Source organism: Mizuhopecten yessoensis, unplaced genomic scaffold (assembly GCF_002113885.1).
Source record: "Mizuhopecten yessoensis strain PY_sf001 unplaced genomic scaffold, ASM211388v2 scaffold4819, whole genome shotgun sequence".
Lineage (NCBI taxonomy): Eukaryota > Metazoa > Mollusca > Bivalvia > Pectinida > Pectinidae > Mizuhopecten > Mizuhopecten yessoensis.
The window spans coordinates 647,655-665,173 of record NW_018405737.1 but is presented as its reverse complement, the minus strand read 5'-3'; the positions used below and the strand labels follow the sequence as shown (position 1 = coordinate 665,173).

Sequence of the window (17,519 nt, the reverse complement as noted above, 5' to 3'; positions counted from 1 at the left end):
CCCCCCCCACTACACAGAGATGAGGTAACGAATGTACCACTCATTCAGCATCCGCAGCCCTACACGTCAGCTTGGCGGTGTGTGTGTACGGAGATACAAAAAATGTATGAGTGTATTATAGACACAGGAAGGTCGAAGTGTTCTAATGGCGGGAATGTAGATGTCCATACAGGTAGGTCGTGGTGTTTTTATGACTGGGAGGTAGACTTCCATACAGGTAGGTCGTGGTGTTTGTATGACGGAGATGTAGACGTCGATACAGGTCGGTCGTGGTGTTTGTATGACGGATATGTAGACTTCCATGCAGGTAGGTCGTGGTGTTTGCATGACGGGAATTTAGACTTCCATACAGGTAGGTCGTGGTGTTGGTATGACGGGAATGTAGACCTCCATTCAGGTAAAATGTAGGTCGTGGTGTTGGTATGACGGGAATGTAGACTTCCATACAGGTCGGTCGTGGTGTTGGTATGACGGAGATGTAGACTTCGATACAGGTCGGTTGTGGTGTTTGTATGACGGAGATGTAAACGTCGATACAGGTCGTTCGTGGTGTTGGCATGACGGAGTTGTAGAATTCCATACAGGTCGGTCGTGGTGTTGGTATGACGGGTATGTAGACATCCATACAGGTAAGTCGTGGTGTTTGTATGCCAGAGATGTAGACTTCCATACAGGTCGGTCGTGGTGTTGGTATGACGGGAATGTAGCTAGACTTCCATACAGGTAGGTCGTGGTGTTTGTATGACGTAGATGTAGACGTCGATACAGGTCAGTCGTGGTGTTGGTATGACGGGGATGTAGACGTCGTTACAGGTCGGTCGTGGTGTTTGTATGACGGAGATGTAGAATTCCATACAGGTAGGTCGTGGTGTTGGTATGACGGACATGTTGACGTCGATACAGGTAGGTCGTGGTGTTTGTATGACGTAGATGTAGACGTCGATACAGGTCGGTCGTGGTGTTGGTATGACGGATATGTAGACGTCGATACAGGTCAGTCGTGGTGTTGGTATGACGGGGATGTAGACGTCGATACAGGTCGGTCGTGGTGTTGGTATGACGGAGTTGTGGACGTCCATACAGGTCGGTCGTGGTGTTGGTATGCAGGTAGGTCGTGGTGTTCGTATGACGGAGATGTAGACGTCCATACAGGAAGGTCGTGGTGTTCGTATGACTGGTTTGTGGTACTTTGATATAGCACACTGGTAAAGTCACAATGGTGTGGGATGATGATGGTTTGGTTTATATTGCTCGATTTAAATCTAGTCCAGTTAACAACCTGGTTAACATGGCACTTTCTCGCGGACGATTGCGAGAGTGTTCAACGTTTTAACTGCAACGATGAATAAATCAGCATTTTAAACATTACGATTAACTATTACCACAGACGTCCACCGGACGGCTTGGAGTTGAGGAAGAGGGATACTATTAGTAGGTACCGAGTTATTGGTTAACACATACGTTTTCTACGTTTTGTCGATATGACCGCTATTAATGCATCGGAATCCCGCACTGTTTTGACGGGAATCAAATCGCACAGATTTCTAGTATGCAGATTTGCTTTTTCAAATATATATTATGTTCGATAGGAAATACAATAGATTGGTATGCGCCGTATGAAAGCCATTACAATTAAACAAATACATGGAATTTAATTCTTTCTTACAATCTATGAACGTTATAAGATTCCTTATTCACTGTGTATTCAATAACACTTTTATGGTGACGTCAGAAGCTACGACTACCATTCTTTAACGTGTTCTCGATATTGATTATTGGAAAGACCTATTTACATGTTTTAAATATGGATATACAGTAAGCTGATTCAGTCTACAGACATCCTGGAAGAATTAGTCCGTCTCGGATTTGTCGTCGTGACTTGATGGGTCCTGTATTTGGCATTGTGGTGTATTTATTGCTGGCGTTTTGTTGTCGAATTCGAAAGAATGTCGATATCCGCCAATTGAGTTATGTGCTAATTTTGTGATCATATGTACAGTAGTTGAACATGTACATTTACTTGTGCAACCAGAACTTTTTCCCATGCCGAATCCGGATGTTTAAACATTGCCGACATTTGCTTTGTGTGATATTGGATGCGTACATGGTAGATAACTAACCACATCTTGACCTCAATCCTGAACTGCTTTAAGGCAAATATCGATTACGCCGTCCCATTTCATGACGATCAGCTGAACCTGTTGATTTAAATGGTGTATTATTTTTCCAGTACAAATATTCCAAAAGAAAGTTACCGGACATGAGCAAGGTAAATAACTTTTGTTTTCTCAGGAGATCATGATAAAATATACCCTGCAGTAACAGCCCCTGTACTATACGTAGCAGTGTTATAAAGGGAGATAATTGCATTCGTGTTATTGTGTTGACCTATTAAACACACTAATATCAAACTGGCAAGAGCTATTTGAATATGAAATCGGACGTACAATGCAGTCTACGTTTTAGAATACATGAAGCATTTCAGTATCAAATTACTTGTAGAACTGTACTAGAACACAACGCTCAATGTGTCTGTAAGCGACACGGTTTGTTGGAGACCTGAACCTGTGGTAAAACAGATTTGTCTTATGATACATAGATACATGTGCAATTCAGAACGATAAAAAACTAGACAAGATGACGTATGTGTTACCCTGTATAGCTGTATTACAGGCCGTGAGAACAGAACATTTCTCCGTCTGGGCCATCAAATTACTCATCACAAGTGAAACGCTCATAAGCCTGCACGACCTTGAAGGAAACTACGTTCCACATTTAGACAATGGATAGCGCAATTCATTTTAATTTTGATAAAACATTCTAATCCCAGCGTTCCTTCAAGAATCATGATGCCATGGCAACCACTTTCGTCGTGCACAGAAAATGAGTAACTTAAGACGTGTAAACTTCAAAATGTACCCGTGTAAAGTTTGTGTATATCAGTTTGTAACACTAGCCATTATTTATGTGAAGGTATGCTATATTTCATTGCTCGGAGATGATACATTTGTTATTCATAGTCTTGCTTCCTACTAGATGGTCCTATGAAGACAGTGGTCACTCTGAAGTTCTATAATACTGAAACACATTGTATGTCTTGCTTAATTACGTGGGGTTCATGAATCATTATTCGCTTTTATTTCTCTCCATCCGCTAGAATAATACGTAATGATATTCGTACGATATGAAGAACTTTTGAAGAGCCCTATACATGGCACGACCTTTGACCTTAAGATGGTTTGGTTTATTGCTATCTAGCACTAGTCGACCCAAGCACTGTCTGCCACATTACAATTTAGTGTCGGTACAGCGCGGATTTTATGTTTTGTTGACTGAGTGTTGAAATATCAGGAATGTTTTTTTATATCAACATCTGTCATCAATCTCTCGGTAACGAGGGGAGGGTTAGGACCACAGGGCGTGCACTTTACGACCCCATACATTGAATGTCAGATCATCTGTTCGAACACGTCACATTTGTTTGAAATCATGCGTAAATTCCCTAACGAAGTTCAGCTTACTTGAAACAGTATTAGGACTATACATTTATCTACTTGCCATGTTATATGGGAGTAGGGGGCGCGGGGTGGGGTCGGGGAATATTTACATTTATTTGATGATCTCCCTTTAATTTAAGCATTATAATGATACAGAATAGGTTGAGATCTTCAACAAACATAATGTTATTAAGTATACGGCTAATTGGTGGTGGCGATGGTTGGGGGTAACATCCCATTCTACATGTATTTTAGCATTGAGTACTAGGGAGGAGGAAACAGACAGGAATATGCTATTATTTTAGCTCCTGTTAATGAGGATAAGGGAAGAAGCGTGATCTACCTGCACTTACTTGGTTCATTTAGAAATCTACAGGAAGTGGGGGTGTGTGTGGGAGGATGTGTGTATGGAAGGGTGTGTGTGGGAGGATGTGTGTATGGAAGGGTGTGCAGGATTACATTTTATAGTTAAATTCAAATTATAATGCTATATCCGTGCTTGAATTTGTTCGATTTTCGTATATTCTAATAAAACACACCTATTGCTAATACCACCCTTGATCCGAACACTGCATTCTTTAAAAAAAAGTATTGAACTAAATTTTTGAATCTATTTACAATCGAAGTTTTGAAGCTGATGACGTCTAGAGCTCGCTCACGTACCTGTACAGGGGTTGGTGCTTCGAAAGGCGCCACACTTGCTGAACTCGTACACGATTCCACACAGGATGTGCCAGTCTTGTTTTGAAATCATGGTTACTGTTTATACTCTCTACAAGCCTTAGATAATGTGGAAGTCATGATAAAATGACGCACATGCGTGCTGGCTTATCGAACAGTTCCTCTGTCAGCGTCTACGCTAAGTACTGGATGTTGAGACTTACCTAAGTTCATTTGTTGAACACAAGATCAGTTTTGATACGAAACAATAATTCGTCGTGAGGAGGCTGGTGGATTTGAAAGCAGTTTAAACTTCAGAGTACCAGAACAGAAATGTAGAACGTTTTCAACAACACAAAGTTTCATAAGACTATCTCTTAATTCACAACAATTTGAGGAGTTGGGCCATAGGACAAGGTTTAACGGTGAAACGTTAGATAACACAACAGCTTTGAATTCGAAAAAGCCGTTTACGAAACCTTCTATAAGAAATCTTGTATGCCCCTATCACTCCTTATCATTTCGTGTTGTTCATTTGAATGGCATCGGCTTAGGCTATTTACATGTTCACAGGCTCGTGCTGTTGTTCCGACGAATAATTGGATACCCTAAGCCAACTATCTGTCAATCATGTTATTACATCTGTTTTCGTCGTTCTCATCTGGAAATCTGTTAATGCTATACATTATACGTGTCTGTAGACAACAAGGGATGGTAAGAGTTTTCTTTGATCAAACGCCATTGTTACACATTTGTATCTGTGGCCATGGCGCAAGGCCACACTATAAAGTTGGATGAATCAAACTACACACAGAATTAATGTAGGTGTCATCAAGGACAAGGAGTGACGCATTTCGTTGTTTTATGGAACGGATTTTGTGGATATTTGTATCGAAACTCACAGCGTTTTGCAGAATGCGGCTTATTTTGAACTTTGTTATTTTAAAGATTCGGCGACATCAAGAATGTTTAATTAAATAATGATTTCTTTATGTTTTAGATGAAATGTGAGCCGTTATTCTGAAGGGAGGTCTCCATCTAATGAAGTTTCCAGAATATGTCCCATGGCCTTAAACGTTTCCTGCGGAGTTTAACTCTAACAAAATGGAAACCAAGGTTCCGGATGAAGACCCCGGCTCTCTATGTACTGTTTGTGTCGGGTGCCATGTTAATGTGTTACATGATGTTATCCCAATCCAGATTCAACCATCATCCAGTGATATCAAAATTCAATGGATACCGCAAATATGCTGTACACACCATGTATGGAAACGGCGACGGAAGTGGGTTGACATACGGGCACTTCAACAAAAGTGCTGAGAATGATGGGAATTTTACACAATCATCCGTTTGGGTCAATCCTGATCTTGACCTTCTACACAGAGTAAGTAGCTCTATCAAAAGTCTCAGCAGTGGGTTTATAGAAAACCAAGACGTGATTAATAAAAGAAAACAAACAGGAAATTGAGATACATGTATACTCATATATTTAATCATTTTAAATTTAACTTAAATTTGAATTTTATTTGATGTGATCAGTTGAATTTCTGTGTACAGGTCAGCGTTTCTGATTTTTTTTTTTGAATTATTTTTTATAACGCACGGTATATATTTTTTGTTTTCAGGAACAACCCAATTTTTTACCTAATTTTAAAAACCCCTGTTGGTATGAACGGTTATATAAATCTGATGTCTACAAAAACAATAAGTACCTAGTCGTCTCGCGCTCTGCGAGGCACAAGTCGTTGGAACTGATTAATGAGTGGTCCGGACGTTTATCAGCCAATCGGAATACTGCCCAACGTTTGCGATGTCTACCATACTTCCAAGTGATTGGTCAACCGAAGTGTGGCAGCACGGACCTCTTCTGGCGAATCATGAGACATAAGGACGTGTTTGCTCCACCAATCAAAGAGCTCCATTGGTGGAGCCGGAACAGACAGGGTAAGTTACCGTACGCCTGATGACGTCATAGCAGGATTAATTGGTGGATTCTAATTTTATATTGAATATAATATCGACATGTACGGGGTTTATGTTATACACTTAACAGTGTGCACTCAAGTGGTATGCTGTACATATCAATCCGTTTTGAACTCTACCTTTTAAATTCTTTACGAAAGTTTCCAGAAATCCAAGAGGTATTCATAGTCGCCTTTTAATGCTATCTGAAAACAAAATGGATTCTATGGAAACAATCAACATATAAGCATATAATTAGTATGGTGGTAAACACAGCGATGGTAAGAACATGCAGGGAAAAGTTAACAAATGCTACTAAGGCCAAGAATATTTTTCCCCAAATCTTTGAATTCCAAGTTGTATTTGCTATTTATATTATACAAACATATGTTGATTATATCTATTCTACCTCATATAGATAAAACTGAATGTATTTTATTGTATTTGTTAGTTTCTAATAAGAAAAGTGATTAAGATATCACTTATTTATTAAATCCTACCCTTTTTGCGCGTGTCATGTGATACCTAATTTTCATTTCCTAAACAAGCCGATGTCATAACTTCTGAATTTTGGGACAGTGGTAATTTTGCGTCACTTCAACATGGGTATTAAAATAGATAACAATTAAGTATAATATAATAGAATGATATATGTAATGATAAGATCTATGTATGATACGGGTCTCTCTACTTTTATACAGGGAAGAACATTAACTTTACTGATATCATTCCATTATCACAATACATCGACATGTTTGACCTGGCGGCACTACAGATAGAGGCAGCACCGGAAACGGATGACCAGGACGTGAAGTACTACAGTAAAATATTAGGTATTTATAAAATATATCCACAATTCCATTTTTGGGGTGAAATGTAACGACATACACATGAACTATCAGTGCCTCCTTACTAAGTCTATGTTAAGGTTAATGCCATGTTAAATACAGACACTGACTAATGCCTCAAACATTTGATACATATTTATTTAACAGGAGCACAAGTTATCATTCGTTAAAATCACTTACATTTAGTTCGTCAGAATGCTGCATTTTCATGTGCATAACAGTTAAATAATGTTTAATTTCAATATATTTTCTATTTAAAACAAACCTCTTCCTTCATCTAAATGCCTGATATTGACATTCTTACAAAGCGATCACTACGTTCTGTCGGAATTTGACTATAAACTTAACGTTATCTTTGCCCTGTGATAATTTTAATGAAAAGTGTAAATGACCCTTTATTTGTATATATATTTAATCAAATTATAATAAGCTCAACTACTTTCATGCCTATGCTTACTGTGATAATAATTTGAATGCTCATTTGTTTTCTATTATATCATGATTTTAACTAACCCTTTTACTAACAGAGGACCCTGTTGAAGATTAGCTTTGCTAAACAGGTTTTTTATCCTCGATAAATAAAGTTCATTATTATAATGATTATTAGTAACGTTCATATTGTCTCTACCTTTGATGTTTGGCGTCTCCTTACTTCCAACTTTTGGTATCTTAAATGTTTGATGTCTTTACATATGACGTCCATTGATTTTCTACATCTGGTGTTTGTTGTATCTTCATTGAATGTGTTGTGTCTAGGTACTATATGTTTGTCTGATGACGTTTTACGTGTCTTTAGGCGAGGCGAGCGTGTCGACGTTCTGGGAGAATGACGACTGGTTTCATTACCCAGAAAATGTGTACAACGACGAACCCGTCTACACCAACGCCGACTACGTCAAAAAACTCCTCCCTGACAGCAAACTCATCCTCCTTCTGCGCAACCCCATAGACAGGTGAGGCTACAATGTTAATCCGTGATTCCATTAATAGTAAGACCATTATGTAACTCCGGAATCTTGGGACCTCGAGGACATCCGGAACATCCGGGGAGTTGATACTACTTTGTTTGGATTGGTCCCGTGTGCAGTTATCTACCGTGAATGAATATCGTGAGACTTGCATGATTTCTGGGCAGCGTAATATCGTACATTTACAACTTCTGAACAGGTGAAATGTTGCGACATCTTAATGGCTGTAATATTGTTTCATCTGTTCGTCTGATGCTGGTGAAACTTCAAGGCATCTGCTAATTGATTAATATACTTTTAAACAGTTTTTAACGTTCTTACATCTTACAGGCAATGTTACGACGTCTGAACAGCTGATAATGGTGTGACGTCTGGTCGACAGATATCCGTAAAACTGACTTATGGCAATGTTACGACGGCTGATAATCGTACGAGTTCTGGTAGCGTGATTCTGGTAAAACTTACTGACATCTGACAATGTGACGACCTAGAGACGACTGATCATCGTACGAGTTCTGGTAGCGTGATTCTGGTAAAAGTTACTGACATCTGACAATGTGACGACCTAGAGACGACTGATAATCGTACGAGTTCTGGTAGAGTGATTCTGGTAAAACTTACTGACATCGGACAATGTGACGACCTAGAGACGGCTGATCATCGTACGAGTTCTGGTAGCGCGATTCTTGTAAAAGTTACTGACATCTGACAATGTGACGACCTAGAGACGGCTGATAATCGTACGAGTTCTGGTAGCGTGATTCTTGTAAAAGTTACTGACATCTGACAATGTGACGACCTAAAGACGGCTTATAATCGTACGAGTTCTGGTAGCGTGATTCTGGTAAAACTATCTGACAATGTGACGACCTAGAGACGGCTGATAATCGTACGAGTTCTGGTAGCGTGATTCTGGTAAAACTATCTGACAATGTGACGACCTAGAGACGGCTGATAATCGTACGAGTTCTGGTAGCGTGATTCTGGTGAAACTTACTGACATCTGACAATGTGACGACCTAGAGACGGCTGATAATCGTACGAGGTCTGGTAGCGTGATTCTGGTAAAAGTTACGGACATCGTTCAAGGCTACGACAGATAACGGCTGGGAATCTACCCGATCGCCTGAATTACGTACTGGTGTACTATTATCAGTGACATTTCGCGTTGCCAGACGCATTATGAAACTGGTGCGTGGTAAAATGTTGTTTGTAAACTCCCACAACATTTTAACATTGGAGGTCGTGTTTTTCAAATAACTTTAAAACAACCTTTATTGTCTTGACAACGTAATGTATTTACCGATAAAACAAAACAGCGGACAGTTATAGCACTACACACGTCAGACAATCCTGTCAGAGAACTCCGAAAACAACATGCACTTACATTCTGTTAGCGCATCGTAAAGTCATCAGCTAGGAGGCCAAGCATAATAACGCCTGACAGTAGCGGCATGTTTTGTCTGGCGCGCGTCTATGGTAACCGTGCGGGTCTCGCCTCATGGCATGTCGGAGTAGTTTACAAAAACCGTCGAAAACCTTTCACATAACCCTCTCCTCCTGTAGCCATATGTTACAGCGATGGTTGGTAGCACAGGCCTTGACATTTACTGCTGGTACCGTCTGGTTCAACCTCTCGTGATGTTTATTGTTTGTTTAGTAAAAACGTTTACTTTACAAATGCCTTTGATAATTCTACATAGAGGTACATGCCCGTAACTTAACGTTCGTTCGCCGATTAAATTTTCATTGAAAATTGGCTCCATGCCTTGTTCATCGTATGTGATCCTTCCCATGTTTAATTCAATTAGAGCAGTATCTGTCTCGAGCTATAGACGGGCCATTTCTCCCAGTTTGTAAACTCGAATCCAAATTGTTATGTACGTAGATATGTAAGTACATTTTAAAAAGCGTTAAGATGCTGTCACTTGCTTAGCTTTGTTGGTATGAGGTTAAATGTCATTGCAACAGCCAGGGTTACACGAGGAACGAATCCCGTCACACCCAACCTGTCCCCTTCTTCCTATGTCTTGGTAGGTAAGAATCATACCATTATGAGGCAGTTATGGTGGGTCGTCATGCAAATGAATTCTATATATGCAGCTGTTCTTATTTTTCTATAACTCTTACTCGTTGGACCTCCATCTTTTCTTTTCTGTTTTTTACTACTCAAACATTTTGAAGTTGCTCTAGATTGAAATGGTTGGCTCGTTTTCAGAATAATTGTACCGACTGAAGTGTCGTGACTCTATGTCTGGATGTCGATATTGCCGATGTTGATGTATTACAAGTGCAACAAGGGAATACCGAAGCGACAACAAAACCATACCTCGATAAAACTAAGTCAAGATTTGAACAACTGAAATGTTGTGTGTACCAGAAGGGTATAAAAGCGTCTTCTGCTTCAGCAACGACGCCCGCCATGTAAATATAGGTAAAATCTAAGTAACCAGACGACCTTGAGCGAGACCAGTTAGGTAAAATAAAGCAGGAACGCACGTTAATGAGCAAAATAGAAAAACGTCGAGCTATATATCCCCAAGGAAACTGACTTTTCCCAATGAGATCATGATGATGATCACACACACAACCCTAATTTCATCGATTAGCACACACACACAACATTAACTTCATCGATTGGCACCTCGAAACCTTGTGTTGTCAGGTATTCACGGAGATCACGGCATTCGGAGCAAGCCCTGGAGTTCTAAATAAAATGCAACATGTAAACACCGTTTGTTCGGGAAGCAGGTATGACATGTCAAGAAAGGGAAAGTTCACAATCGTAAAATCAAAATCTTCATGCTTATGATACAGCTTAGAAGTAAGCCGTCCTTTTGGACATGTTGTAAGTAAAGATCAGGGAAAGCGGCTGACGAAGAACAGTCTGTAGAGTCGTTGATTTCAAAGTCAGGAAGGTATATTAGATCGGCGTAAGCAATATATTTATTGTTATTTAAAGACAACACATATATCTGACAGTGGAAATGAAAAGCCTGGCAATTTTTTATAAACGGTCTTGTAAAGATCTTCAACATATTCAGTCTCAAATAAAATAATGCCACATTGTCAATATCATTTTATGAAGTCTCTATAATTTTATGAATTCTCTTAGCCGGTTTCAAAATGTCATTCTACAGTTTTAGTAGAATCCTCTTGTAAAGTTGGAAATATCGATTGTGCAATATAATCCTTGATTAACACTCTCATTGGTGGTCACCGTCGTCATCGGTTATTGTCACCGCGTCGTCTTATACACTTACCTGTTGCAATTACGAAATTCCCAAACAGACAGACATATCTTTCGTATTTCAATATCCCCAGGTACCTGTTTGCCTCACAATGACTCGTGTTATTGCAAGTGATACGAGGCCTTTTGCGATGTCATTATGATTGTGTTGCTCCATCAGACACACACACTAGTGTCTCAATCTCTGAGCTTATCATCATTGTTGTCTGTGCAATACGCGCGTGCAGGCTCGTCAGTAACATCTAATGTAAAGGTGGTCATTTGATCAGATATACAGGATGTTTTACAAGTACGTGATGAGTGGAACTGTCTGAGGCCATGATTAAATAAACCTCCTCCGATTTATCTCCTCATTGCTCGCAGCAGTATATCGTATTCCGCCATTCTAATTGGAAATTAAGTTCACGTCTGGTATTCTGGCTAATGCCTTTCCGGTGTAACGAGATGCTATCAATAGCTTTTTCCTAAACATCTAATTCCTTATTTAAGCTGTAACATAAAGGGACGAGACACATTTCATTGTTTATTGTACTTAAAAAAGAACAATGCATCTTTTATACCATACGTCTATTGAACTGATTAATGATTAATACTGCACATATTTATATGTGTAGGTTGTTAATAGCAATTCTAGCTGTATAATGTGGTTTGGTTGCAATATGCAATTAATTTGCTTGATTGATAATTGTATGATAGGACATGGGCATGCCACGGCTAGTACGAGAGGTTGTGGAATCATCAGTGTGTCCTGATTAGAGGGAAGAGAACGAAAGAAGCTGTCATGGAGACTCGCCGTTCTTGTCACTCACTACCATTTTAAATGTGCATTGGGTTATTTGTGCTCATTAGTGTACCTATACAAGTTCTCGGTGTGAGGACGTGACATTATATTTCACAAATGTTTGCACGACATGTGTCCCCCATGAAGCAGAAGACGCTTACCCTTCCGAAACATCTGGTCTTATTCTCATTGTACTTTTTCAATGGTCTTCATTGTAAATCCTTCCTTTGTTCATAGTTGACTCTAGTTTTATCGATTTAGAGTCTGAAGTATGGATGTATTGACACTTTGGTATTTTCTTGTTGTTATACCTAATGCGAATACACTTATTATTGCAATTCTAAATGTGTTTCTGCTACTAAGTGTTCGAGTTTGGAAGGTTTTTAACTCTAACTATATTGTTGCTCTTGGGATATTAAATCTTTCCGTCGATGTCATATACAAATATTTGTCTGCCGAATTGGTCATCCTAGTTAGGAAGCTGATACCTGTTTATCCAATTGGCTACTGACAAGCGTCCCTCACGGTACATTAACATAACATTCGAACCAACCACAGCATGAAACCAAAAGGCTGACATGGACCGTCATTTGATCTCTTCAATGGCAGGAAACATAACAATCAGTTGATCAAGCTGCCACTTCGACACTGTTAACGATAGTTTCCATACATATAAACAAAACTTTGAATGGTCCAAAGGCACAAATTACGAGAATTTTCTTCTAATTAGAATAAAGGAAAACTTGGCTACGATGATATATTGATTTCTACTATATTGGTATCGGTAATAGCATACTTAATATTTAATCTGAGATATACGATTTCAATTGCATTGGGAATGCAGTAGCGTATGCTACTAACACTACGAAAGAGCCTTGATTTGATTAAGAAAGCATGCGCTCTTTACACCCGCCTGTAGGCTACACGTGTGACCTACCGCTGTATGTAATACGGACTGTGTTACCTTACGTAACACATGGCAGGATAAAACAGCACGTTTGTAATGTATACCGTTCTGATTAATACAATCTAAGTAGTGGAGCGTGTTACAGCAGGTGGCTATCACAGCAGCGTTATTTTTGTCCTGTTTTACGTCAGCCGTCATTGACAATTCATAAATATACTTCATTGGTTATATATAGTCGCTTTATATACTACTCTTAACTCTTAATAACCGTTTTACAGATATATACGATACTGTAAACAAGTACAGGAGCCAATCGGTGCCACCTTCATTTTTATCTCGTTAACTCGCATGTAGGAGATATTTGAAAAATACCACCTAAAGTTATAGTCACCACTTATCAAATTGACATATTATTCATTCATGTCTAGAATACTGTAGCTTACATTTTGTGTTTCAGATTGTTCTCAGATTACTTGTATTTCAACATGGGAAAGAAATCGTCGGAGGCGTTCCACCTGCGGATGTTAAATGGTATAGATGTGTACAGAAACTGTACGGAAACACATAGCATGCGTTACTGTGTTTACAACAGGTCCGTCGCGCTCCAGTCCGCGGTACGTACAACTTCTGTTCATTAATTGTAGTGTAGGTCAAGTCAAGTCAATCTTGTTTATTATAGTGTCATATATCACAATTACATCGTACACGTATAAACTATCACAGTATAAAAACATATAGTTACATAACAGGGATCAATCATCTTGGTGTAAAAATATATAGACCATATCATAATGTGTAGGAATAGGCGTGAGATAGAAATTGTCTCAAACAATTTTGGAATAACTACATTGCTGCTCAAAGCAAGAATTTTTGTTGATAATCCAAAGTTAATGATCCATATTTTAAATATGGTTATGAAACAGCCCCTTCTACCCAAGACCTTTAAACAATACTTGAAATGTCTTTTCTGGTGCCGTTCCCTTGTCTTTAACATATATATTTTTTAACAGTTATTATAATGAAACTTGAGAAAAGATAATGTTAAAGTTTAAATATTCAACTGAATGTATGTTAAAACTTATTTTTTAAATTGGTATCATATGTTCACATTATTTATTTGCTTCTGATCATGAAGTACAAATTAATTCGCATCATTATGTACTTATGTACACAATCTATGAGGATAATTTCAAATATGTCATTGAATGCATACACAGTATGTTGATCGGGGATTGCTGTGTTACTCATGTTAGCACGCAGGATGACATGACGTATTTTACAACCTTTTAAATTTTAACATACAGACAAGACTTAGAGTTGGGCTGTACGTCATCTATCTCCGCGATTGGCTGAAGCTATTTCCACGGGAACAACTCCTGATTTTACGCCTGGAGGACTATTCTAATGACCTTGCGGGTGTGATAAAGAAAGTGTTCAGCTTTCTCAAATTACGTGAGTTGTAATAGAGGATTGTTTTTTTTTGTGGGTTTTTTTAACTTTATTTTAGAGTTATACATATACATTATACATGAATTGATTTCCATGTTGGAAAAATTATTTTATGTTTTACCAAAAGGCACTTTCTCTAGCATATTCCGTCTTTGCGTATTGCAGAGTTATCTTCTCTTGGGAGCAGGTATTGATTGTTACGTCACTTGTTTGTGAGAGTAACGTCATCAGTTTTTGAGAAAACGACGTAATTTTCTCACACAAACCAATGACGTAACAATCAATACCTGCTCCCAAGAGAAGATAACTCTGCAATACGCAAAGACGGAATTCTTGAGAACAACAGTGTTCAATCGAACAAACAAGGCAAGTAGATATGATACAAATAATTAGAAAAACATAGTACTTTTTCAGACAAATAGATTGGGACTGACCGGTCAAAATCATCAGTCTACTCCCCTGTAATCAACAGCCACCTGTCCCTTTGTGTTGTGATGTCAAACACAGCTTAGTATTATTATTTGTTTCCCCGATAATAAACACGAAGGTAAACAAATATGTTATGTCAAGGGACTAGTACTGTAAAACTATGTCAAGCATAAACTATGATTATGTGTTACAAAACCTGAATCAGTTATGGCAAAAATTGGTTCTTTCTTTTTAACGAATTTATAAAAGTAAATATGATATTTATATATTTGCGACTTTAAGTTATAAAGTAGGTTCAGTATTGATAAGGAGATTTCATATTATGTGGGTTCACTTTTAAGAATGGTTCATTAATAGATGCAGTATCAGTAACACCTTGTTGTTTCTATTTCAGGCAAGCTGTCTGATAGTGAATTCAAACACGTCATCCATGTTCCAATTGCCAATAAAAGAAAACATAAAGACAAACGAGTTGGACAGATGCTCGACAAAACTAAACAAATATTACAGGAATTTTATGAACCGTATAATCAGGAACTGGCCACCCTCCTTGGCGACGACCGGTTTCTGTGGTCCCCTGAAACAGAGTCGGAGGAAAACGAAGACTACGATGAGGACACGCAGACAGACGCACACGATAAAACAACTGAGGATAGCGAAATTACTCTCGATGGTAAACCACGTGATAACACTGATCGGTCAAGTGATGACCCTGTTGGTGGTGATGAACAGGTGACTGATGATAGCGCGGGAAAAGGCACAACGAAAGATGAGGAGGAGGGAGATGGCGAGGAAGAAGACGCGGGAGATGATACACTTGCATACAATCGGGTAAAATCTGCCATTAAAAAGGCGAAGTTAAAGTCAGAGTATTATTACTCTGGCTATAACTGATTTGTAATCATTTATTAAAGACCGGAGCATCCTGTGATATCACTGTCAGTGGACCAAGCGATGTTATTGTAATATATGTTTTATTTATAAACTACTAGTGTTGTTCCGTTCTAGGGATGGTTGTTAAATGTGCTGTTTATCCCATATTGATGATATGAATTTGGACCAATTCACCTGTCTTCCATGAAAGAACCATAAACACACCTTTATATATGTAATTTTTAAGGAAGAATATACTGGCCAAGACTCAGGAACATTCAATTAGCTTCAGTCAATATTTTCCATGAACTCAAACTTTACTTCCCGTTTGTACAAATTAAGGTTAAGGCTTTGCTGTTTTAAGTTCAGTCAATATTTTCCCTAAACTCAAACGTTACTTCCCGTTTTTACAAAATTAGGTTAAGGCTAGGATTTTAAAACCGAGGCCTTAATGTATGAACAGAACAAATAGAAGGCGACATTGTTAACAGATGTGCGCTTTGTTTGTGCATTGTAGGCACGACTTTTAACAAATGAATGCTTGTGGTAGCCTTATAGGCAGAAAAAGAGGACCATGACAAAGTAGTTAGAATTTAAAGAAAACACGCATATATGTCTTTTATATCGTGATAAAATATTTTTATAAAGATACTATCGATTTTACCCTCCACATTTCCGGAAAAAACATATCATTGGTTGTTGTTTTTTTTTACAAAATTTGCGAGCATTTTGAAATAATTACTAATGCTACGAAAACAAATTGACATTTCATAAGGTAGTAGTTTTTTTAAGTTTTTGTTTTTACATTCATTTATTTCTGGTCCTGTTACAAGCTCAGTCGAACTCTTCACCATGACTCGAACTTAATTTGCTCATTAAAATGCTACTATTTTTCTTCGTTGATTTTATGTTTTATTGCATTGCAGTGGTAATATAATTTGCTCAATATTCGTCGTGAATCCATAACGTAGTTAACAATCGTTCTATGTTATCCGTATTAACTTTTAAATTTGGTAAGCAGGAACTATTTGTTGAAAGAACAAATAAGTTTGTTTCGTCAAGTATAGATTCATGGTCTATGGGGTATTGACATGTAATCACCTGATTGCGATATTTTACATTTAGTTGAATATGTTGGGGTATTATCCTTACTTACACATGTATATACATTGTATGTGCTCTTTATGGAGTAAATATGTGGTTTAATTTAGGAGTCCACTCCCTTATCAATTGTTACGTTTTCAAGTTAATTCAAATTTCATAATCGTATAAGTGTATCAGAACACGCGATCCTGAATTCCGTTCATTTATGTCTGATATTCATTACAAAGTCTTAATTATAACGCATAACACTGTACATGTTTCTTTGTGATATGCTTATCTAAAAAAGGGCTACGATGCAGTAAAGTGATATAAACGTCTATCACGAGTTGTCGATCGTTACACACACCTCTGTTAACCTTAAAAGTCACAACTTGGTAACACTTAGCTTGAACTATTTCAGTGAGTATTTGCCTCAGGATGGTAATGGAAACTTACATTTAGTCCTGTTGGAGAAAACATTTAACAGGAAAAAGGTTTGACATTGAAATGGTGATTTTTATTTATAGCTTGAATATAAGTAAACCTACATCAAGATGAAGACATCATTCATTTGTTGGAAATGTATAAAAAAAAACCAACTAATTTTGAAAATAAGGAACGACTGAACCAAGTCGAATTTTAGTTTGTCCAAGAACCTTGACTTTCAGCCATTGACAAGCGGTGAAATGTTGGTATAAGGAACGACAACTCTAGATATTGTTAGGGGCAATACCGCGCCACCATTACTGACAGAGAGCCAGTAAGCACTGCCAGAACAAGGCCACTATGTACGTATACACGCTCATGTTCGT

The 17,519-nt window shown here is 38.2% G+C and overlaps 1 protein-coding gene across 12 annotated transcripts in view; it reads left to right on the top strand.

Annotated features, from left to right (window-relative positions):
- LOC110449775 (carbohydrate sulfotransferase 15-like) overlaps window positions 1–16,518 on the top strand; it is a 28,450-nt gene extending 11,932 nt beyond the window's left edge. For 7 of the 12 annotated variants that reach the window (XM_021496836.1, XM_021496842.1, XM_021496834.1 and 4 more), the window contains 7 exons: window positions 5,158–5,541; window positions 5,783–6,101; window positions 6,821–6,952; window positions 7,764–7,920; window positions 13,331–13,487; window positions 14,178–14,325; window positions 15,146–16,518. In XM_021496836.1, the coding sequence (XP_021352511.1) occupies window positions 5,215–5,541; window positions 5,783–6,101; window positions 6,821–6,952; window positions 7,764–7,920; window positions 13,331–13,487; window positions 14,178–14,325; window positions 15,146–15,645 (1,740 nt within the window). In that variant the 5' untranslated portion in view covers window positions 5,158–5,214 and the 3' untranslated portion in view covers window positions 15,646–16,518. The other 5 variants (XM_021496838.1, XM_021496841.1, XM_021496837.1 and 2 more) reach the window with 5 other exon arrangements.
- The last annotated feature ends 1,001 nt before the right edge of the window (window positions 16,519–17,519 follow it).